This window comes from Bufo bufo, chromosome 1 (genome assembly GCF_905171765.1).
Source record: "Bufo bufo chromosome 1, aBufBuf1.1, whole genome shotgun sequence".
NCBI lineage: Eukaryota > Metazoa > Chordata > Amphibia > Anura > Bufonidae > Bufo > Bufo bufo.
In genome coordinates this window covers 479,527,056-479,550,664 of record NC_053389.1, presented here as the reverse complement: position 1 = coordinate 479,550,664, position 23,609 = coordinate 479,527,056, and the positions used below count along the sequence as shown (strand labels likewise).

The window sequence follows — 23,609 nt, the reverse complement described above, 5'->3', positions numbered from 1 at the left end:
CTCGGCGTACGGACCCCCTTTTTCTCTCAGGAGGGTCATCGCTGGGGATTGGCGGCTCCAGAGGGCGATTGCACGTTGGATTCGGTCTGGCAGTGCTGCAGCTTACCGCGCTCTGAGCGGGGTTCCACCCTTAGGTGTTTCGGCTCACTCCCCCAAAGTGGTGGGCGCTCTTGGGCTAGGAGGAATCGCGCTTTGGCTGCACAGTAATGTAAGGTGGCTCCGGTCCTCCTTGCACATGTTCGCAAGAAGTTGCCAGGTGCATACTTATGCATCGATGGTCGCTGCGTGGTCTTGCAGGCGACAGTTCTTATTTGACTGCACGGGCACTTGCTTCATGGGTCTGTGGTTTTTCCCTCCCTGTTGGACTGCTCTCGGACGTCCCATGGTCTCTGTGTCCCCCAATGAATATGGGCGAGAAAACGAGATTTTGTAAAACTTACCAGTAAAATCTCTTTCTCGCTCTTCATTGGGGGACACAGCACCCACCCAGTAATGTTGTTCGGCCACAGTTGTGGCTGTTGCTGGTTAGAACCTGGTTCGGTTGTTGGCATTGTTGCTATTCCACATTGTTTCGTTGGTTTACTTCTTCTACTGCTTCTCACAAACTGAAGCTCTCTCTCCAGGATGGAGGGGGTATAGCTGCCAGGGGAGGAGCTAACAGCTTTATCTAGTGTCAACGCCTCCTAGAGGACATAGCTATACCCATGGTCTCTGTGTCCCCCAATGAAGAGCGAGAAAGCAATTTTACTGGTAAGTTTTACAAAATCTCGTTTTCTTTGTCTATTCAAGATACTTATTTCTTGACCAGAGCAAAGAGCAGTTTTAAGAAGTGTCTCTCTTGCGGACCTGTGCTGCGTTATACATACAACCCACTGGTTTCACGCTTTGTAATCTGCTTATTGTCATGAGACCCTTCTAATGAAGATATTGTCTAAAGCAGAGAACTCCTTTGAGTCTGTTGATTTGCAGGGATCTAAGGAGTCAGACTACTACAAACACTGATGGCGCATACTAGGGAAACTCCCTTAAAGGGATTGTCTGACTTAATAAAAATGTGCTCCATAACCAGAAATTGTCACCGTTTCGCCTATCCTTCCCACCGCTGTAGATGTTATATCGTCTTTTTGGCTGAAGCACTGACCTGCGGTATCCAATGGACACCACTGCAGTCAGTCACTGGATTCAGTGATATATGGCAAGTGACTGCTGAGGCCACTGATTGGCTGCTTCCCTAATATGGAGCGTACGAGCACATCCTCACCGCAGCTAAACAAAGCCTCACAGGGAGGATCGGTGCTGCAAGCAGCGGGGATGAAATGGGTTAGTATACATTCTTTTATTACTTTAGGACAATTTCTGGCTTAAGGGGATGTTTTTAATAGACAATTCCTTCAATAAAATAAAAAATCCACCTGTGGACAGAATATATAAATTAGGTTTATTTTTTTTTTGTCTTGAATGAAGAGTACAAACTGTATAAAATTGTAAATTTGTAACTGTAAAATATTCCATAGTTGTATGGAAGTGTGTATGGCATATCTGACATTTTTGGAGTGAATTCCAGTACATTCAGGACTCTCATCCAGGTTTGTTTCCTTTGGCATCCTAGAGTGCGTTATGTAATAGCGCCAAGACCGTTCTCAAGAACAACGCCAACAGGCATACTTGTAATGTGCCGCTACTGTTTTGATTAAGAGAACAAGGTGCCGTTGCTGGACTAGGGCTGGTTGTCTTTGTACTGAACTGGAAATTGTGGGTCATTGCAGCCAGGTTTGAGCTCTTTGGTACGGTGATACTCTGTACTATTGAATTGCTCAGCATCGTTACCTAAAATATAATAATTACAAATGAGTACAATTGGTACAGCATTTCAAGAATTGGTGTAATCTATGAATTACCAACAATACAGGCTAATTTTCTATATGCATCCGCTAGCAAAGTTCATGATATTACTACCCTAACCGCTGTAGACTAAAGGACGCTTACACAGGGAGGATCAGGTGTATTCTTGGGAATTACCGCTCCTACAATGCTCATTCTTGATAAATGGCCCACGTAAACAGAGCCATAAGTGGACTTCTCTTCACTTGGGCAAAGGTTCATTTCACTGCTCTAGTCATGTATGAAAAATCCCTGGCATATAGACTGGCTGGAAACACCCTCCCACCAGCAACTAATACGGTCAGGTTGCTCCCGGTCAATGTGCCGCCAATCACCCGACAAATGAGTAAAATGTGACCTCATCAGCGGCACATAAAATGTTTTTTTTTTGCAGCATATCACCCTGTGTCACCATGGGATGTGCTACTGACAAACAGTGAATCTGTATATGAACAATGGTATCCCCGTACAGAGGGAAGACTGCTGTATGTAAAAGCTCATACGAGTGAACAATAATTGGGAATGAATGGTTTATTGCCCTGGGTATTGGCCCATGTAAATAGGATATACCTTATAATGTACACCACTGAGAATAGTGATTGACTGTAGCAGCCATGTGCCGTATAACAGCACATCACCTCTGCGGTTTGTAAGAAACCAGCGGCGGATGTCCAGACCAGCGCTACAGAGAATGCTCTATGAAAGGAGTGAGCGTAACATCATCTGTTAATTTACACAATTAAAGGGCTTGTTCAAGATTTCAGTTGATTGGAGTGTTATTTGGTAAAATGTATGACTGTACTATTCAGTGATGTGTTATTTATACTACATTATATTAGTGTTTGTGATGGGGCAAATTTTGGGAGACAGGGGTAATATACGGAGGAGGCAACAATAAAAGGAAACTTCTAAAACTAGAATTTCTAGAACCCAGACAGACACTAATTTACTAATACTGTATTTGTATATGCAGACTGGAGTTATCTGAATATCATAACTGTGTCTTGTACATGGATTTGAACATACCCATTGTTTCTTTATTGGTTGTTCTTAGTCACGGGATATTAAAGGGGTTGGCCACTTTCTGGTTACTATTGACCAATGTGTTTGTGAGGGGATTATATGGCACGTAGTAAGATAGCCTTTGTAGAAATTCTGCTCCATTTACTAGATTTTATAAGGTATGCCTCCTTGTTTACAAAGTCTTGTGCTGCCCACAGCTAGGTCTTCTCCATAAGATGGCCGCTGGTGGAGGGTCATGTGACAATGCAAATCACCTCCATGTGATGTCTCCTCCATTCAAACACACTGCATCTACACTAAACTCCCAGCACAGGTGGCAGGTACAGTGTATTTGAATTGAGAAGACATCACATGGAGGTAATTTTCCTGGTCACATGACCTCCCATCAGCGGCCATCTTATGGACAGGACCTCTGTGTGGACAGCAAAAAAGGAGGCATACCTTATAAAATATAGAAAATGGTGCAGAATTTCAACAAAGACTATATTAGTAAGTACAATATAATCATCTTACAAACACATTGGTCAACAACAACCAGAAAGTGGCCAACCCCTTTAAACAACACCTATGCTATGACTAGGGAAACTGGATCACAAAAGTACGCTTTGTTCTTACTGTATGTGATGTTATGGTGGCTTTAATACAGAATATTAAAGCAGAGTTTTAACAGTATTAGGACCTTCCTTTTTCTGGATTTCTACACTATAGATCCTATTGGATTGGTCTTACTCTGCATATATTTGTGCACAGAACCCTGAGAACATCTGACATTCAAGACATTATTGGGAAACCTCCTTTGGATTACATAAATCTTAGTTACTTACATTAAATGTGTATGTTCCTGGAAGAAGCAAAAGGTAATACTCCCCATATTTATTAGTTCGGTAAGGGCAAATGCGTTGTCTGTCCTTAACATTCACTATAGCATTTTGGATGGGATTTCTGTTCATGTCAAGCACTTGTCCTTTTATCCCTGTCAGGTAATTGAAAGAGCAAATAAGTTTATAATATTAGTACTGTAACAAAACATGTGCACACCATGTTCCTCATGGTTAACTGAGGCCATTGTTTCCAATGGCTATTTCAATGTTTTCTCAACTCATAGAGTTCACACATCACTTTCAAATCATGGTTTCGAGTTTCCCCTTTTTTTCCCCCCATTCTATTTAAATCCACTGCTGGTTTTGGCCTAAAAAGAGCCGAAAAACCTACATGTGTGATCCCAGTGTATGAGAAGCTTGTGTTCTCCTGTCCACAGACTCCTGCATTGCAATTCACATACCACTGACACAATTATTGGCCTGTAAATTTTTGCCACTACAATATAGAAAATATGCAACTATTGCACTATAATGCCAGATATGCAAAATGAATAGCGCTCCAGGCTAAACCAACATTATCCACAGACAAATAAGCCCTTTCATTTCACAGTCATGTCCTTTACAACTAATGGTTTTCTGATTAATGTTGTGCGTTGATGTGAATAATGTATACCCGCCACGGTCTTGTAAATATAAGCTTGAGTCATGGTAGAATTTTTGCATGATCCCTAAACAAGGGATCTAACCATGTTGTCTGCAATACTCCCAAGTCTTAAAATTTAGTCTATGGGCAAAAGAATAAGAAGACATGACTCTTAGGCTGGGTTCACACAGGCGTTGCAGGAAAATGTGCGGGTGCGTTGCGGGAACACCCGCGATTTTTCTACGCGAGTGCAAAACATTGTAATGCGTTTTGCACTCGCGTGAGAAAAATTGTGCATGTTTGGTACCCAAACCCGAACTTCTTCACAGAAGTTCGGGCTTGGGATCGGTGTTCTGTAGATTGCTATTATTTCCCCTTATAACATAGTTATAAGGGAAAATAGTAGCATTCTGAATACAAAATGCATAGTAAACTAGCGCTGGAGGGGTTAAAAAAAATAAAATAATTTAACTCGCCTTAGTCCACTTGATCGCGGCCCGGCATCTCCTTCTGTCTCCTTTGTTGAATATGACCTGTGGTGAGCATTATTTACAGGAACAGGACCTTTGATGACGTCACTCCGGTCATCACATGGTACGTCACCATGGTAAAAGATCATGTGACGTACCATGTGATGACCGGAGTGACGTCATCAAAGGTCCTGTTCCTGTAATTAATGCTCACCACAGGTCCTATTCAACAAAGGAGACAGAAGGAGATCCCGGGCCGCGATCAAGTGGACTAAGGTGAGTTTAAAAAAATATTATTTTTTTTTAACCCCTCCAGCGCTGTTTTACTATGCATTCTGTATTCAGAATGCTATTATTTTCCCTTATAACCATGTTATAAGGGAAAATAATAATGATCGGGTCTCCATACCGATCGTCTCCTAGCAACCGTGCGTGAAAATCTCACCGCATCCGCACTTGCTTGCGGATGCTTGCGATTTTCACGCAACCCCATTCACTTCTATGGGGCCTGCGTTGCGTGAAAAACGCAGAATATAGAGCATGCTGCGATTTTCATGCAACGCACAAGTGATGCGTGAAAATCACCGCTCATGTGAACAGCCCCATAGAAATGAATGGGTCGGTATTCAGTGTGGGTGCAATGCGTTCACCTCACGCATCTGCGCTAAATACTCGCCCGTGTGAAAGGGGCCTTAGCGGTATTTGAGTCTTCCTCTCCTGACCCCAAACAGCACAAGACTTTTTTTTTTTTTTTTTTTTTTTTTTTTTTTTATTAGCAAAAACCTGGATTTCACCCTTACAACCTAAAAAAACTAATGAGCCAATAGGATTGTGATGTATATATCCTCATGGTATGCATGTGGACACAATTAGCATACTCTAAACAGGAAAACTAAGGCAAAGGATTTCCTTTGTTCTAGATACATGACATCTCCTCTGTAGCCATCTAGTTTTTATACCAAATATTGCAACCTAGCTAAAACGAAGATTTCATTATGTTTAATTAATTCTACTATATCACTAGTGAAATAGGTTCCCCATACACATTAGTGTATTGTTGGCTGAACCCACCGAGAACGGCAGTTCGGCAAACAGACTAAGGGCTCATTCAGACAACCGTATCTGTGGCAGTCCCACAGAGTTGTATGGAGCATCAGCATCCATGTATGATGGCCACTCCATTCAAACAGTGAACACATAGCCCCCATTCTCATGACTGACAAAGGCCCCAGCAGTCAGACCCCTATGATGTGGAGACCGAATAAGTATTTGTAATGGGACAACCCCTTTAAAGGGGTTGTGTCACTTCACATGTAGAGAAAGGTAATGCAAGGCACTTGCTAATGTATTGCAATTGTCCATATTGCCTCCTTTGCTGGCTAAAAGAAAAATCACGGAAAATAATGCACTTTTACAAGATCACAGAAATCGCTAAACCTTTAGAGTAGGACCTGCCTGACTTAGACCACCTTTGCGCTGGTAGGCAGGCACAGATGTGTTTTTGATTAAAATATATTGGCTGGGAGTCAAAGATTTTATTCTATCAGAGTGAGGGCTTAATCCATATATTAGGTTTGCATCTACTGTATTAGTGCATTATTTTCCGTGATTTTTCTTTTATAAATGTAGCTATGCGCATCTGCATATTCAGTTATCATATTGTGCAGGATGTTTTGTATCTTTTTCAGTGTTTTTTTTTTTTATTCCTTTTGGTTGCTAGAGTAATTCTTCCATCATATTATACCTGCTCGTTTCCATGTTTTACGACCATCCTGCAATCCAGCAGCAGTGGCCATGCTTGCACACTATAGGAAAAATGCCGGCCTCTCTGGTGGCCTGGACCGTGGTAGAGCAGATAGGCTGGTGCTTTTTTTTTTTTTTTTTTTTTTTATAGTATGCAAGCACGGCCACCTCAGCTGGATTGTAGGGTGGTCGTAACCATGGAAACAAGTAGTGTATAATGTGATGGAAAAATGAATCCAGCCAGCAAAGGAGGCAATATGGATAACCACAATACCGTAGTAAGTGGCTTGTATTAACTTTCTCTACATAATAAATGCTATTTGCTGAAGTGACACAACCCCCTTAAGCTATTTTGATCTCTTTTTGCATCATTGCTTTGATGATACAACACATACCCATATGGATTTGCTTCATGTACTCAATAACAGACACTTTGTTGTAATTCCATAACCCCTGAAGATTGGAGGACTGTGGATATTTACAGCAGGACACCTCAAGAGTGATTTCCATACACTGATTGAAGATGTAGTTGTAATCTTGCATGCCACCTGGAATCAGCAAAGTTGGGGACATATTTAAAATATTAAACCAGAGATAAAAATAGAAATCTGACGCTGAAGAAACATCGAACATGTGGTTTCAATATTAGGGGCATGACTTCCAGCGCATGGATTGTATTTTTGCCATTTCTTATAATAGCCTAGCAGATCTGCAACAGCATACTGTGATGACAGATCGCCTTTAAATATTTCCACATTCATCTCCACTTTTCATCATGAATTCTGCCGGTTTCATAAAGTAGTGCGAATACACCGCCTTCTATGGTCTCTAAATGTAGGCACATGTGGTATTTTATACACCTCTCCCCCCACTTTCCTGAAAAAGGGGTGTAGGGAGGGGGCAGGCCCAGCAAACATATCTTCTTTTACCACAGTTTTCTGGTGTAAAAGAAAACTGAATTCTATGGCAGCTCCGAGCTGGAGGATGCACCTAGTCATGAATTAGACGCATACTCCAGCAGTGCAGGGGATATTATAGACTAGCGAAAAACGCCGGTCTACGATAAACCTCCGCCAATGCGTAGTCAAACTGAATTCGATTCACAGATAGTGGTGGAAATGAGGATCCTATTAGATTTCAACACGCTGAATCCTTTTTTTCTGGTAGTGTCTTGACCCCCTTTCCTTATTAAAAGGAACATGCAGGTTCAGTCAAGTTGAGTGTGTATGATAATCAGAGGGCTGGGGTGCATAAGTCCAGGAGCTGACTGGGAACAAAGTGGCCCCGGAAAACAACCTAAAGGTGGTCCAATGTTGTAGGCAGGTCAAACTGACAGAAGGAGGGGCAACTCAAGCAGGCACAACAGAAGTAGATGGGGCCTGCAACACTCTAGTGCAGCACAAAATACTGCTACCTGCAATGCAGTATTTAACTGTATTGGCTCCTGCAGCGACTGGCAAAGTGCATAACAAAGAATCAGATCTTTATGTACTTGGCAAGCGGCTGTGAGGAGGACTTGAGTGGCCCCCTAGACATAGGCCCACCCGGAAATTTCCCTGTAGGGTTTATGGTCAGTCCGCCCCTGCATAAGTCTGTCATATACAGTACAGACCAAAAGTTTGGACACACTTTCTCATTCAAAGAGTTTTCTTTATTTCCATGACTATGAAGGCATCAAAACTATGAATTAACACATGTGGAATTATATACATAACAAACAAGTGTGAAACAACGGAAAATATGTCATATTCTAGGTTCTTCAAAGTAGCCACCTTTTGCTTTGATTACTGCTTTGCACACTCTTGGCATTATCTTGATGAGCTTCAAGAGGTAGTCCCCTGAAATGGTCTTCCAACCGTCTTGAAGGAGTTCCCAGAGATGCTTAGCACTTGTTGGCCCTTTTGCCTTCACTCCTGCGGTCCAGCTCACCCCAAACCATCTCGATTGGGTCTAGGTCCGGTGACTGTGGAGGCCAGGTCATCTGGCGCAGCACCCCATCACTCTACTTCATGGTCAAATAGCCCTTACTTTCAAAGTTTTCCCAATTTTTCGGCTGACTGACTGACCTTCATTTCTTAAAGTAACGATGGCCACTCGTTTTTCTTTACTTAGCTGCTTTTTTCTTGCCATAATACAAATTCTAACAGTCTATTCAGTAGGACTATCAGCTGTGTATCCACCTGACTTCACCTCAACGCCACTGATGGTCCCAACCCCATTTATAAGGCAAGAAATCCCACTTATTAAACCTGACAGGGCACACCTGTGAAGTGAAAACCATTTCAGGGGACTACCTCTTGAAGCTCATCAAGAGAATGCCAAGAGTGTGCAAAGCAGTAATCAAAGCAAAAAGGTGGCTACTTTGAAGAACCTAGAATATGACATATTTTCAGTTGTTTCACACTTGTTTGTTATGTATATAATTCCACATGTGTTAATTCATAGTTTTGATGCCTTCAGTGTGAATCTACAATTTTCATAGTCCTGAAAATAAAGAAAACTCTTTGAATGAGAAGGTGTGTCCAAACTTTTGGTCTGTACTGTATGTATAGCTAGCTTTAGACTAACAGTTATTCTTAGGGTGGGTTCTCACTAGCGTTAGGGATTCCGTTATGGCTTTCAGTTATAACGGAATTCCCAGACAGAATGCAAAACGGAAGCCTTTAAAAGGCATTCCGTTTGCTTTCCGTCCTAATAGAAGTCTATGGGAAAGCATAACGGATCCGTCTGGGTCCCGTTATGCAAGACGGAAAACAAAGTCCTGTCGACAGGACTTTAGGTCCCGTTATTCAAGACGGAAAACAGACAGATCCGTTTTAATTCCCATAGACTTCTATTAGGACGGAGAGAAAACAGAATGCCTTTTTAAAGGCTTCCATTTTGCATTCTGTCTGGGAATTCCGTTATTTTCCGTTATAACCATGTTATAACAGAAAGCCATAACGGAATCCCCAACACTAGTGTGAACCCACCCTTAACCAGTTTTCTTCATTTGGTAACTTACAACATTAAAGTATATAACTTGGCAGGCTTGTGAGTGGTCTCACCTTTAACTTTGTACCACTGAGCACCATTCGTGACGCCATTCTGAAAACCACTTTCGCCAGGACAAGAATTGCTGCTGAACATTTGGGCATTATTCATGGAGTATAGTGTAGCTACGTACTCCAATACATCACTGTCTGGGGATGCTGTAGATGACAGATGTTGGAATTAGACAAATGCCCTCATAAAATACCATTAGGTGAGCTCTGATCTTAGACACGCCATACTGTACCCTATATCTTTTATATACTACCGCAACAGTGCTTACCACAAATATGTAATGTATGCTAGCATTTTCAGTTCCTTAAACGGGTTGTCCCAAACATTACCTATCCACAGAATAAGTGCTAAGTATATAATCACAAGTATGTGGGTCGTGTGATTCCCTGTATAAATGGAGTGGCGGTCTAGCATTTGCACTAGTACTCCCTTCATTTCTCTGGGGCTGCCAAAGAAAAGCCGCGTAGAGATAAATGGAGCAGCAACACGCATGCTTGACTGTTACTCTATTAATATGGGGGATCACAGAAACCACATCCTCGTGCTTGATAAATTGTCTTAGTGGTCGAACCCCCACCGATCAGACCTCTATCACTTATCCTGTGGATAGGTGACACGTTGCATTCTTGGGACAAGCGCTTTAGTGCAAAATTTTGTAAAAACAGTACTAGCTTTTTCTCTACTGCACTTCCAGTCAGTACAGTGAAATAAACAAAGATATCCACAATCTGATTTCAAAGCGTTTTGAGAATGTTTAAGGAGGTGAGAGGGGCTGCAGCTAGGACTCTTAGGCTATATTCACACGACCATAGTGTTTTGTGGATCGGAAAAACACGGATACCGGCCCGTGTGCGTTCTGCAATTTGCAGAATGCACATAGAAAATGCCTATTCTTGTCCGCAATTGCTGTTCCTATCTTTTGCGGCCCCATTGAAATGAATGGGTCCACAAAATACGATCGTGTGAATGCACCCCTAGGGCTAGTTTATACGGTGGAATCAGCCAGTGGAATTTTTAGTGCGGACACTGACAAAATTCTGCCAGTGGCTGCATGGTGACTGCCTCCTATGGTTTTCAATGGGAGGCAGCGCTTCAGTTCACCCCTTTTTGGAGCAGTGTCTGGACTGACACAGCGGGTGTCTGCTCGCGGCTTAGCTCCATAGCATTACAAAGTGAACAACAGTGGCAGAAAGCATGGTAGTTTCTGCTGCATCATACATGGCAGAGTCTGAATGTGCTGTGTGAGCGGGCCTTTAGGGCTTTTTCACACAGTGTGGAATCCACACAAAAACTACTTCTCATTATTATCAACGGGAATCCGCAATGTTGTCCGTATGGCTCTGGGTTATTTCTGTGTGGATTTTCAGACAGCATAAAGATGAGACATGCCCCTTCTTGGTCCAGTTTCCACCACTAACCATGGCAGGTGTCTGAATGGCTCCACTGAATGGGGCTAAAGCCGTGGGCAAACTTGTGTCATGCAAAATGTACAACCATGGCAGAAACCCTAGGGTCAGCATTTGATTTTTGCTGTAGTTATATTCTGGTTAAACATTCCTGTGTGTGTAATATTCTGAAAGACACACTGTCTCGCAGAAAAATGCAAAGATTCAACCTTAGTATTTTACAAAATGTAAATGACTGAACTTTCAAAAGGGTTAGCACAAGTTTTTCTTATGGTAATGAAGCTTTCTGCTGTACCGCTACCAGTCCATATGAACATACTCTAAGACAGTGATGGCTAACCTCCGGCACTCCAGCTGTGGTGAAACTTCGACTTCCAGCATGCTCAATTCATTTCTATGGAGTTCTGAGAACAGCCAAGCAGGTCTACATCTTGGGAGTTTTGCCACAGCTGGAGTGCCGGAGATTAGCCATCACAGCTCTAAAACAAGCTTGTTAAAAAAAGAACCATGTCATTGTTTACTATGGACTCATTTACAGGAACATTGCACTCTTTGGGTGTGCGCTACAACTGCAACCTGACTGACTGAGGCTTTCTCTCACCCCAAGTGGGTCACTAGAGAGGGCAGATGTCACTCTGTGACTGAGGGTGAGAGAAGGACTACGGGCCCGTGCAAAGGGTTTTCAGAGATATTTGTATCTGATTGGTGGGGGTTCAACACCTGGGACTCACATTGATCAGCTGTTAAAGAAGGCATCAGTGCTCACAGTAGCACTGTGGCCCTCTCCTTGCTGACCAAGCTTAGCGTCCCCTCTACCAGTAATGGCGATAGCCACTTTGCCTGGTACTGCAGCTTAGCCCCACTGTCCTAGGGAAAGCTGTGAGAAGGCCTTTTGAAACAGCTGATCGGCAGGGGTCCTGGGTGTTGGACCCCCACCAATCAGACCCTGAGGATAGGTCATCAGTAAAAGTATCTCAGAAAACTCCTTTAAAGTCTCCCCAATTTTTTTTCCTGCCACCATTACTGGTAAAGGGGGCATGGCTTAGCAGAGTTGGGCGCTTGGTCTCAAAAGACCTCCTTTTTGGAGTTATGCAAGTGGCCACCCTACTTCAGAGGAATCAATAGGAGATATTGGGGCAGATATACTAATGCTGTCTGAAATTTAGATAGCGTAAACTCAGAGAAGTCATAAAATGTGCCAAATCTATTATAGTCGTACACACTAGGGGACATTTATAAAGACGGACGTTCCCATACCCCAGTCTTGATCCTTGTGCGCCGGAGTGAGATGTGACTAATTTATTACGAGGCAGATGCCTCTTAAATTAGTTACATCTCTAACACTCCGTGCACCAGAAACACAATCTATGTCAGCTTAAGGCTGTTATCACAAGCCAGATGGTCCCCAAAAAAAAAAAAAAAAAGTATGCAACATGGACGTCACACTGACATAATCTGTATTTTGTGGACCTCAAAATACATATGGTCATTTAAATGCACCCTTATTTTGCACCAATAATAAATCAAGTGAGTTATATGAAGCCATCTAATGTCGCACTCTTTTCTAGACATTTTACAAAAGTGTTAAGTGAGGCACAAAAATTGTCTGAAACTGCTAATAAATCTGGTGCACGGCTGTCTCACTTAGATGAGCCATTTTCTAGTTGTGCTTTGGACAGTCACAAAACACGTAAGTGCACATCTGTGGTTAGAATAGTGTTGTTTTACTGTGTATTAGATCTATGAGGCCTAGATACATAAAATCTTACCGGTATACGAGTTATCATATGGGTAGCTGGCAACCAAAGCACCACCATGGAAGTTGGCTGAGAGTACAAAACTTTCACTTTTAATCCAATCCATAACTGCTTGTGTTTCTGGCTGGATCTCATCCGTGTTCACCTCAAACGCATCAGGAAAATTCCTATTTAGATCATAGCCATTTTTATTGTACCTAAAAATTGAAATTTGAAGTTATAAAGTGACATTTTCTGAAATGTATAATAATACTGACATTAAATAGGAAACTTTCCCCCACACATATACAGGGGATTCCACAGCAAGACATTTCTCATGAGGTTAATTAACGACTTACTATATTAAATCTTCCCAAAAAGATATAATTTATATTAGGTGACAATGTATGTAGGTTTCAGTTTAATGACTCATTTACTCTGACACCTTCAATGTTCTTGATCCTATTAGGTTGTTGCCACACATCGTGGCTGTGCTGCGTTTTTGGTGCAGTTTTAGCAACAACATACCTGCATTTACGGTGAATTTTCTTCTAGCAAATGGAAAACACACCACAAAACTAATTACCTAAAAGTGTACCTGAGTTTTCAAAAAATATTCTTTGTACAGTCATAACTGTGAAGGAACAGTTATGTTTGTGCCTCCCTAATGTTTTTTTTTTTCCAGTCATATTATTCCCTTTTTCAGCTGTACAGCTAGATGCATTTCACTTAGAAGCAAGGGGTGTCTCCCTTCTGCCAGCACTGTACTGCTATGACATCCTTTCCCTAACTTGTTTTCAGCCCCAGAGCTCACAGAACAGATAAGGAGAGATAAAACACACTCACAGAAAGGCAGGAGACTCCTGTGAATTCAGATGCAGTGTAGATGCAGTTGTTTTATCAGGCTCAGGATCTCAGCTAGTTCTGACACACCACCACTTCCTTTCAGCCATCTTCTGAGTCTCTGGTACTAAGGACAGATCTTGCCTGACAACAAGCAGTGCACTGCAACTTAGGTAGAAGTGAGACCCCTAGTACGGTGACTCTTTAATGTAACTATTTTGTAATTCACTTTTGCTGTGCGTTTTCCATTCCTGAAACCCACCATACGTACAGGTATGTTGTTGCAAGAAAAACGCATGTGTTTTTTGAAAAGCACATGCTTTTCTTTTGCTACATCCAGAAAGCAGTTTGGTTTATTGATACTCTTAAGACCTGGAATACACTGCAACTTTTTGTAGCGTAACTGATTTTAACTATTGAATGACAGCTGCAGTCCACAAGATTGAATTCAACTGAATGCATTCATTTGGACTACAGCTGTAGTTAAAGAGGACCTTTCACCGATTCTTACCCTATGAACTAACTATACAGACATGTGGAGCGGCGCCCGGGGATCTCACTGCACTTACTATTATCCCCGGGCGCCGCTCCGTTCTCCTGTTATGCCCTCCGGTATCTCCGCTCACTAAGTTATAGTAGGCGGAGATTCCAGTCACTAAGTTATGGTAGGCGGAGTCTGCCCTTGTTCTGCTCTAGCGCTGGCCAATCGCAGCGCAAAGCTCACAGCCTAGGAGGTTATTTTCTCCCAGTCTGTGAGCTCTGCAATGCGATTGGCCAGCGGTACAGAAGAACAAGGGCAGACTCCGTCTACCATAACTTGGGGAACGGAGATACTGGAGGGCATAGCGGCAGAACGGAGCGGCGCCCGGGGATAATAGTAAGTGCAGAGAGATCCCCGGGCGCCGCTCCACATGTCTGTATAGATAGTTCATAGGGTAAGAATCGGTGAAAGGTCCTCTTTAAGTATTTAAAATCAATCTGTTGCGCTACAAAAAATAATAAATCGCAGTGTAGCCCAGGTCTTAAGAGTATCAATAAACCAATCAAATATCTCACAACTACAGCTGTAGCTAGCTTTCAGACCCTGCGCTGTATATAAGTATACAGGAGAAGGGACAGGGGTTTATAGCTCGACCTACACCCTGGGCACATACCTAACCAGTCCTACCTATTTCTACGCTGACTTAACAAAGTAAGTTAAGGTTGTAGTGGAGCCTAGAAGTGCACCTCTTGGTAGACTGGATAGGGATGGGTGAGGGGGCTATTTGGTACCCTTAAAGAGGACCTGTTTCCCCTCCTGACATGTCTGCTTTAGTAACTACTTGCATTCCCCATGCAATCACAATTCTGGAACATCTTCTTATCTTCTCTTCTGACTTCATGATGTACTGTTCCTCTATTAATGCTAATAGAAGTTTATGAATGAATTCCCAACTGAATGTTACCAGTTGAGGGTGACCCTGCACAAACTGACATTGGCAGCACTGACTGGATAATGTCAGACTGTTCAGGGGCTCACCCCCGACTGGTAACAACCAGTTGGGGATTCATTCATAAAGTTTTAATCTGAATAATAGAGGGATGGCACAACACAGAGTCATAAGAATAAAAGCTTCAAAATCGTAATTTCATGTGGTATACAAGTATTCACTAAAACAGACATGTCAGGGGAGATTACAGGTCCCATTTAACCTGGTGATTTTTCATTATCCCACACCTTGGTATTGTTTTCAATTTTTTTTCCCCCTATATATTTCTAGAACTGTACTATAACTATATTTGTAAATGGGAAAACATGTATTGGTTATGTGTTTTTATATGAACATCACTGTTATGTCCACCCCCACCCCCTCAACCCTTCCTGTTAGATATGTAAATTAACTAAAAGTTCATAAGAATTAACTACACTCTTTATCATTGAAATTGCAATACCAAGAAGGACAAGCTATAAGGTTATGCAAATCGAGGAAGTAGCAGGTGTTTCTAAAATCTGCAGATGGTCCAATTTTCGAGCACCTAGCTCCGAAGTGTGGCATGTGGTTGGGGCATAAAAGTCAGGTTGAAAGCAAGGTTTCTTTAGCTAGAAGAAACCTCACAAGTTAGATCAAGTCACTTGGGATTACTGTTTGATGCCTGCTGTTCTTCGAGATGCCAGTTATTGCCACTTATCGCAAACTGAGAGGGACAGAAACCTTGAAGAGGCTTTTACAAGGGAACATCACACCAGTCCTACTCCTGGGATTACAGTGTGGCATAATGTTTGGTAGCCGGACCCTTCTAGTCTTCATTTCAGATACATCAACAACTCGGCATTACATTGATTTGTTCATGGAACCAGTGGGACTGCCATTTCTCCAAAGTGTTCCACAAGCAGTACAAAGCCAACCCTCAAGTTGCTTGTGCTTTTGTGAACAGCCTGTGTGGCCTAAGCATGCTACCATGGCCTACAGCGTCTTTGAACTTGTCTCCTGAGGAGCACATCTGGGACGTCATAGATTGGCAATTGCAAAGGCAATTGTGTGGCCAAGTGCATGGTAGAATATTCCTTAGTCAACCATTAATAACCTCACTAACTAGACAAGTTATGGAAGTGCATGTATATCTGTGCGTGGTGATATTGAATATTATTTTTCCATTTTTTATCATTTGCATTTTCCTTATTGGTGTTACAATTTCAATGCTAAGGAATCTAAATATTCCAATAGGACTTATATGATCTTGACAATCTCTTAAACATGGGTAAATGAGGAGTCTTGTTGCAGTCATAAATAATAACAGCTAACATGTTTTGATTACTTACCTGCCAACAGAAGATGTACAGTCAGAAAGTACTGATGCTTCAAAGCCATCTGGGTTCATTGTAGGCATAATATGTATCCTGGTATTAGATATCAATTGTGTAATATTGTCATCACTTTGATAATTTGTGAGTAGGTAATCAATCAAATAGAGCATTATTTCTCTCCCCACTACCTGGATTTAACAAAACAAAAACATATAGTATATTTCAAAGCCATATTTTACTTTATTACTTATTTCAAGTAATCAGTTCCAGTAAGAGCAGTTAGGTAAGGCTGGGGTTCTCACGTTGCAGCCACGTGCTACTTGCAGCCTTCAGAAGTTTTCTGCTAGATATTATTACGGTATATGAATGCATGCAATTTTGAGATTAGGAGAAGTGGCTCAGTGGCTCTTTTTCCATACATAAAGGTTTGTTTGCAGTGTCTTTTTGCAAACACTGTATCTAGATATTTGCTAAAAGTCAATAGTGAAATAGTAAAATGTTTTTTGTTTGTTTGCGCCATTTTCTTTACTTTAGGTGTCTTTTTGGGGGATTATTTTTTTTTCAAAGTGCAGCTTGCTCTAGATATGGCTTTTCTCTTTCAGGAAATTTCTCATAAGCTTTTCTGTAGGATTTTTAAAAATTGTTTACAAAAATCATGTTAAAATGTATGTAAAAAAAAAAAAAAAAAAACACCACAAATAAAGATTCATGGCTCCCATTTAAAAAAAAAAAAAAAAAAGTTAAACAAAATAAATAAATAAATTGTATGGGGAGAATGTATTCATACTCTTGCTTCCTATGCCCATCTCAATTTAAAAATGTGATGAAGTATGATGAGCCACATTTATTAAGTAGCACAGGATAACAATAAGGTTTTGCCATGTGACATTCCAAATATGGAGAATTGTATGGTGTATTTTGCCTGTTGTCCACAAGATGTCGCCATTACTCGATGGTAGAACAGCTAGCTTGAAAAGCAAACCTTTGGGTTCAGAGAAATTACTGCGTTTAGTTCCCTACAAAATAACTCCTACAACGTCCTTAATAATGCACAGAGACTTTATAACCATTAAGGCTACTGTAACATCTTCTAAAAATATATTTTTTTAATTGGTCTTTATTAAAAAAAATGTTCACCAATTTTTGTCCTACAGCCTTCACTTCCAGTGAATTTGCAGATTATTGCTTTCTGTTTTACAGTATCCATCAGGGAGCTGTGTATTGGATAGCCCTTATCTATGAACTCCTGACACCTCATAAAGACTCATGGGAGGTAATTTATCAAAGAGTGTTATTTTACACCTATCTTTGATACAGCATGCGCTGCTGTACGATGCACCTAATTTATGACGGGGTGCAGGCCTCATCATAAATTGGGCGCATCCTATGGCAGTCTATATGTCTAGATTGAAATCTACTGCAGCCCCTGACTGGAGTAGATCGGTTGTCATTTACACGTCATTTCTTGGTGTAAATATTGGTGAATTAGCTGGAGCTGACGGTCCCTTACCTGCCACTCCCAAGTGTCGAAGATGGAATAAAAAATGCAGCATGCACCTAAATTTAGGTGTACTTGACAGTTAAAAAGTTCAAAACCTGGTGTGGGAAGTCTTAATAAGCATTAATAACCGTCATTATACAGGGAGTGCAGAATTATTAGGCAAGTTGTATTTTTGAGGATTAATTTTATTATTGAACAACAACCATGTTCTCAATGAACCCAAAAAACTCATTAATATCAAAGCTGAATATTTTTGGAAGTAGTTTTTAGTTTGTTTTTAGTTTTAGCTATTTTAGGGGGATATCTGTGTGTGCAGGTGACTATTACTGTGCATAATTATCAGGCAACTTAACAAAAAACAAATATATACCCATTTAAATGTATTTATTTTTACCAGTGAAACCAATATAACATCTCAACATTCACAAATATACATTTCTGACATTCAAAAACAAAACAAAAACAAATCAGTGACCAATATAGCCACCTTTCTTTGCAAGGACACTCAAAAGCCTGCCATCCATGGATTCTGTCAGTGTTTTGATCTGTTCACCATCAACATTGCGTGCAGCAGCAACCACAGCCTCCCAGACACTGTTCAGAGAGGTGTACTGTTTTCCCTCCTTGTAAATCTCACATTTGATGATGGACCACAGGTTCTCAATGGGGTTCAGATCAGGTGAACAAGGAGGCCATGTCATTAGATTTTCTTCTTTTATACCCTTTCTTGCCAGCCACGCTGTGGAGTACTTGGACGCGTGTGATGGAGCATTGTCCTGCATGAAAATCATGTTTTTCCTGAAGGATGCAGACTTCCTGTACCACTGCTTGAAGAAGGTGTCTTCCAGAAACTGGCAGTAGGACTGGGAGTTGAGCTTGACTCCATCCTCAACCCGAAAAGGCCCCACAAGCTCATCTTTGATGATACCAGCCCAAACCAGTACTCCACCTCCACCTTGCTGGCGTCTGAGTCGGACTGGAGCTCTCTGCCCTTTACCAATCCAGCCACGGGCCCATCCATCTGGCCCATCAAGACTCACTCTCATTTCATCAGTCCATAAAACCTTAGAAAAATCAGTCTTGAGATATTTCTTGGCCCAGTCTTGACGTTTCAGCTTGTGTGTCTTGTTCAGTGGTGGTCGTCTTTCAGCCTTTCTTACCTTGGCCATGTCTCTGAGTATTGCACACCTTGTGCTTTTGGGCACTCCAGTGATGTTGCAGCTCTGAAATATGGCCAAACTGGTGGCAAGTGGCATCTTGGCAGCTGCACGCTTGACTTTTCTCAGTTCATGGGCAGTTATTTTGCGCCTTGGTTTTTCCACACGCTTCTTGCGACCCTGTTGACTATTTTGAATGAAACGCTTGATTGTTTGATGATCACGCTTCAGAAGCTTTGCAATTTTAAGAGTGCTGCATCCCTCTGCAAGATATCTCACTATTTTTGACTTTTCTGCGCCTGTCAAGTCCTTCTTTTGACACATTTTGCCAAAGGAAAGGATATAGGGTGTTGATGTCATTAGACCACACCCCTTCTCATTACAGAGATGCACATCACCTAATATGCTTAATTGTTAGTATGCATAAAGAGGATGATGTGGTCAAAATACTCATTTGCCTAATAATTCTGCACTCCCTGTATGTGTCCAAATTCTTATTAACTGATAAGAATATGCTTTAAATGTGTTTATGAGCTGTCAGGAGTTTAGAGACAGGGGCTACTCCTCAACCTGTAAGAAGAGCTTCCTGATGGAGTACCTGTAAAACAGATAGAATGGCATGTAGATACACAAAATGTAAAGGCTATATAGAACAAAAACTGTTGAAAAATTATAATAATGACCAATTGAAAAAAATCTGTAGCCCAATATGAGTAAAATGCAATGAGAAGAAAATTGCTCCCAAAGGTGTCCATAGCCTTTAAATATTAATATATTTCTGGCATAGATGGAAATATATCACTGTATTCATGGAGGTTTGAATGATAAACTCACTTTTGCATGTTTTCTGTAATCCCTATTATATATCAGGTTACTACCTCATGCCCTAGTATCTGAAAATTGCCCGTAGTAAGTTTATTGATGTGTGTAACACCACTTCTAATACTATCTTTACATTGTAGTTTTCCTTTATCAATTTAGGGTAGTTTCATACTAGCACTAGAGATTCGGCAGGCACTAGAGATATGTTGGAAACATGCAGGAATGTGGCCGGATCTCTGCTGGTCCCCATTATAGTTAATGGGGCCGGGGGGCTGGACAGAGACTTTCAAGCTTCTGGCAATGCCGGAATGCAAAGAGATCAGGCAGTCTGTGACCTGCCACAACAGCCTGCTGGATCTCTGGCACTAGTATGAAACTAGTCTTAATTATTATATCAATGCACTGGATTGTTACCAGGCCTTCTAACTCACTACTTTAGCAGCTCCTATGTCTTAGACTTATTAATTACTGACTTTCAATGTTATCATTTTGGGCTACTGTGAGCGCCTACAGTGCATGTCCCCGGTTTTGGGTGATGTCCGCTTTACAATGTAGCGTCCCTAGTCACCACACATACCCTCTAACCAAGTCCGACCCAGGCAGGTGACATAGGCTTCCCTTGTGACAGGTATGTCACCCTGGTGGTGGGGCCGATGTACGAACTCTATGGAGGGCGCTAAGTATAAATGGCACCAAGTTCTTCTCCTTGTCTGACTGCAACTACAGCTACATCACACTGGCTGCTGGATACTGTGAGTGGCTCAATAATGAACCGGATGGTTTACACCATATGATATCTATTCTTCTGGATTTAAGCCTTTGATTGTAATCTCAGCATTGCTCCTTGTGGTGTATATCCATGTCACAACACTGATCAATCGATGAGTTAATGTCCCGGTTATCTTTAATTATTGATGGTCGTATGCTCTGGGTAGCACTCCTTGATCTAGCTCTGGACATGGTCATTGTGTGTTGTCTCTTTACACAGGACAATCGATTGGATATTAATCCCTAAATACGTTATAGGTTCCATGAAGAACCCAAGTGGGGCAAACGTGTTGGGACAGTGTGGGTTTAAATAGGGTGTATCGGAGTAGGTTCCAGTGCAGGGTTCTCCCACCATCTGGGTGATTCCCTGTGGTTAGAGGTAGTTAGGGTTGACTAGGGAAAGCTACCACAGCCCCGCCCTATATGCTCCCAATTATGATAATGTCATTGTTTTTTCCTCATATTAATTTTGGACCCTTTATTTTTGTTTTGTCTATCCAGTTTCATTGGACTAGTTTTATCTTTATTAATTTAAAGTTATGTATTAATTCTAACAGCTCCTGAGAATGCTTACGTTAATACTTTGTTATGCAGAGCCTAGACTCTACTTGAAGTGCTAAATATACATGCATTATTAGTTGCTACATACCTCTTACCCTTTCGAATTCTAAGGTTTTGTCACTTTATAATATTGTACCTGCAATTACCTATGTGAATCTGTCATCATACTTTTGTCACCTGTACAATTCTCGGTTTTAAAAAAAAGGTGTAAAACCCAATAAACGCTTTAATTATAAAGTTATGTATTAATAAATACAGTGATAAGTTATAAAGAACATGGCCTGTCATAATAATCATATACATTCAGTGACAGGTGAATAGATGGAAATAATCCTGTTTATTAATGTCATAATTCAACAGGTCACTAATATATCCTGGGCCAAAACATCACTTACCTATAATACAACCAGAGATGAATTTCTAATATTTACAATAAGAAAGGTATCAAAGTGCAAGCAGTAATTTAGGATCTCTCGGAAACATACCTCATTTCCATGCATATTTGCAACATACTTGAATTCTGGAATTCCAACTGTATGCTTATCTGGGTATTTCCCTATAACCAAAACCCAAAGATCTCTACCTATAGAAAATTAGGATATAAAATCATGTTAGAAATAGAAAATAATTATTATTTTATTATATTTTTTGGTATGTATTATATTATTGTAATATAACCACAGTTGGTGAGGACTGATCACTCACTTTCCACTGCTAGTTTAAAGGGGTTCTCTGGGAATTAAGGAAATGTAAATACTTAAATATTATTTTATAATAAATATATTCACAAATACCTTTCATTAGTTATAATGGCTCGTTTTGTCTTGGGAGCAATCAATAGGAGAAATAAAATGGCTGCCGTCCTATTAGTATAAACAAAACCTGTCCTAATCACACAGCAGGACAAGTTATTTCAGAACACTGAGGTAAAGAGCTGCTGCATCCTTCTCTCTGCTCTGCTTGTCAGGGTTTATGATCCTGAATACAGGTGCATCTCTGTGGCAATGGAGATGATAAGGAGACATGAGAGGAGGGTGATTTGTGGCTAATGAGCAGCAGAACTTGAATGCAGTCTCTATTACCACAGCCCCACATTACCACAGTCTTTCCTGTCCGTCCTCTCTGTACTTCATGTATCCTCATGTACTCCATTCCCACAGATTTAGCTGAAAATCTTCTCATCCGTATTCAGGAGCATAATCCCTGACAAGTAGAGCAGAGAGGAGAATGAGGCAGCTCTTTACCTCAGTGTTGTAAAGTAACTTGTCCTCATGTGTGGTCAGGACAGGTTTTCTGTGAACTAATAGGACGGCAGCCATTTTGTTTCTCCTGATGATTGCTCCCCAGACAAAACGAGCAATTATAACTAATGAAAGGTATTTGGGAATATATTTACATTGAAGTAATATTTAAGCATTTTCATTTTCTTAATTCCCGGAGAACCCCTTTAAGTAAATGAATATGTGGGTGTAAAAGTAGCAAAGCTTAGACTGTTTTACTGCATCTCTTTCTGTAAAGAAGCCTGCGTCCAATGCATGTAAAAATTGAGAGGATTAGAGGATATGCTATCATTATTTCTGTCACAGCTATCTATAAGAATGCCTTTCGACTGTCAGATACCTGTGGTGTTCTGTTTTAGTTAATTTCTAAGTTAAGTACAAATCTTATATTTAAGTGCATTTTATAAAAAAATAAATAATAAAAAATAATAATATATCATTTACTGATGAGTATCTGTCAGGTTTACAATGTTTTTAGCAGGCAGAATATCATATCCCGCTACCCTATTCTATCCATCGACTTATACCTATAGGTGGCACTAGACAGGCAGTTTTCTTCCTTCCTTTTTCCAGGGAGCATTGCCTGTAATACTATCTACACCATCTGATTTTCCACAAGGTTCTCTGCACCTTCTAATAGCACTTGCAAAGGCAAAAGAAGCCCTACTCTGTAAAAATGAGAAGCAAAAAACAGCATTCAGGGTCAGCGGTCCAGACGGTCATGAATTTGTGCACATCTACTGCATATTATTGTAAGTTTTCGTTTGGCTCTGTTCACTTATTCATGGTTGTTTGTCATAAGGACTTCTCAGTGTGCGATGTCCTTATGGGCATCCCTCCTGAAGATCTAGGGTGAGTCTGTGTGTGTGGCCATTAAGTTCCTCAACCTCCTGCAACCGCAGCTCCCCCTTCTGGGGTAGGGACAAACCTAGTTTTTGAGAAGCCTATGCACATGTTGGATCACAGGCAGGGTTTACCAAAGCTATAGAACAGGGATGGCCAACCTGAGGCTATCCAGCTGTTGCAAAACCACAACTCCCAGCATGCCCGCACTGCCTACAGCTATCAGCCTACAGCAGGGCATTGTGGGAGTTGTAGTTTTACAATAGCTGGAGAGCTGCAGG

General features: G+C 41.1%; 1 protein-coding gene across 1 annotated transcript in view; it reads right to left on the bottom strand.

Moving 5' to 3' along the window:
- Nucleotides 1-1,425: 1,425 nt before the first annotated feature.
- CPM (carboxypeptidase M) overlaps nt 1,426-23,609 on the bottom strand; it is a 115,096-nt gene continuing 92,912 nt past the window's right edge. The window contains exons 3-9 of the mRNA XM_040409742.1: nt 21,691-21,788; nt 16,412-16,584; nt 12,802-12,986; nt 9,629-9,772; nt 6,977-7,129; nt 3,729-3,877; nt 1,426-1,827 (exon numbers count right to left, since the gene is read on the bottom strand). Of these exons, the coding sequence (XP_040265676.1) occupies nt 1,606-1,827; nt 3,729-3,877; nt 6,977-7,129; nt 9,629-9,772; nt 12,802-12,986; nt 16,412-16,584; nt 21,691-21,788 (1,124 nt within the window). The 3' untranslated portion in view covers nt 1,426-1,605. The remainder of the gene's footprint in view (nt 1,828-3,728; nt 3,878-6,976; nt 7,130-9,628; nt 9,773-12,801; nt 12,987-16,411; nt 16,585-21,690; nt 21,789-23,609) is intronic.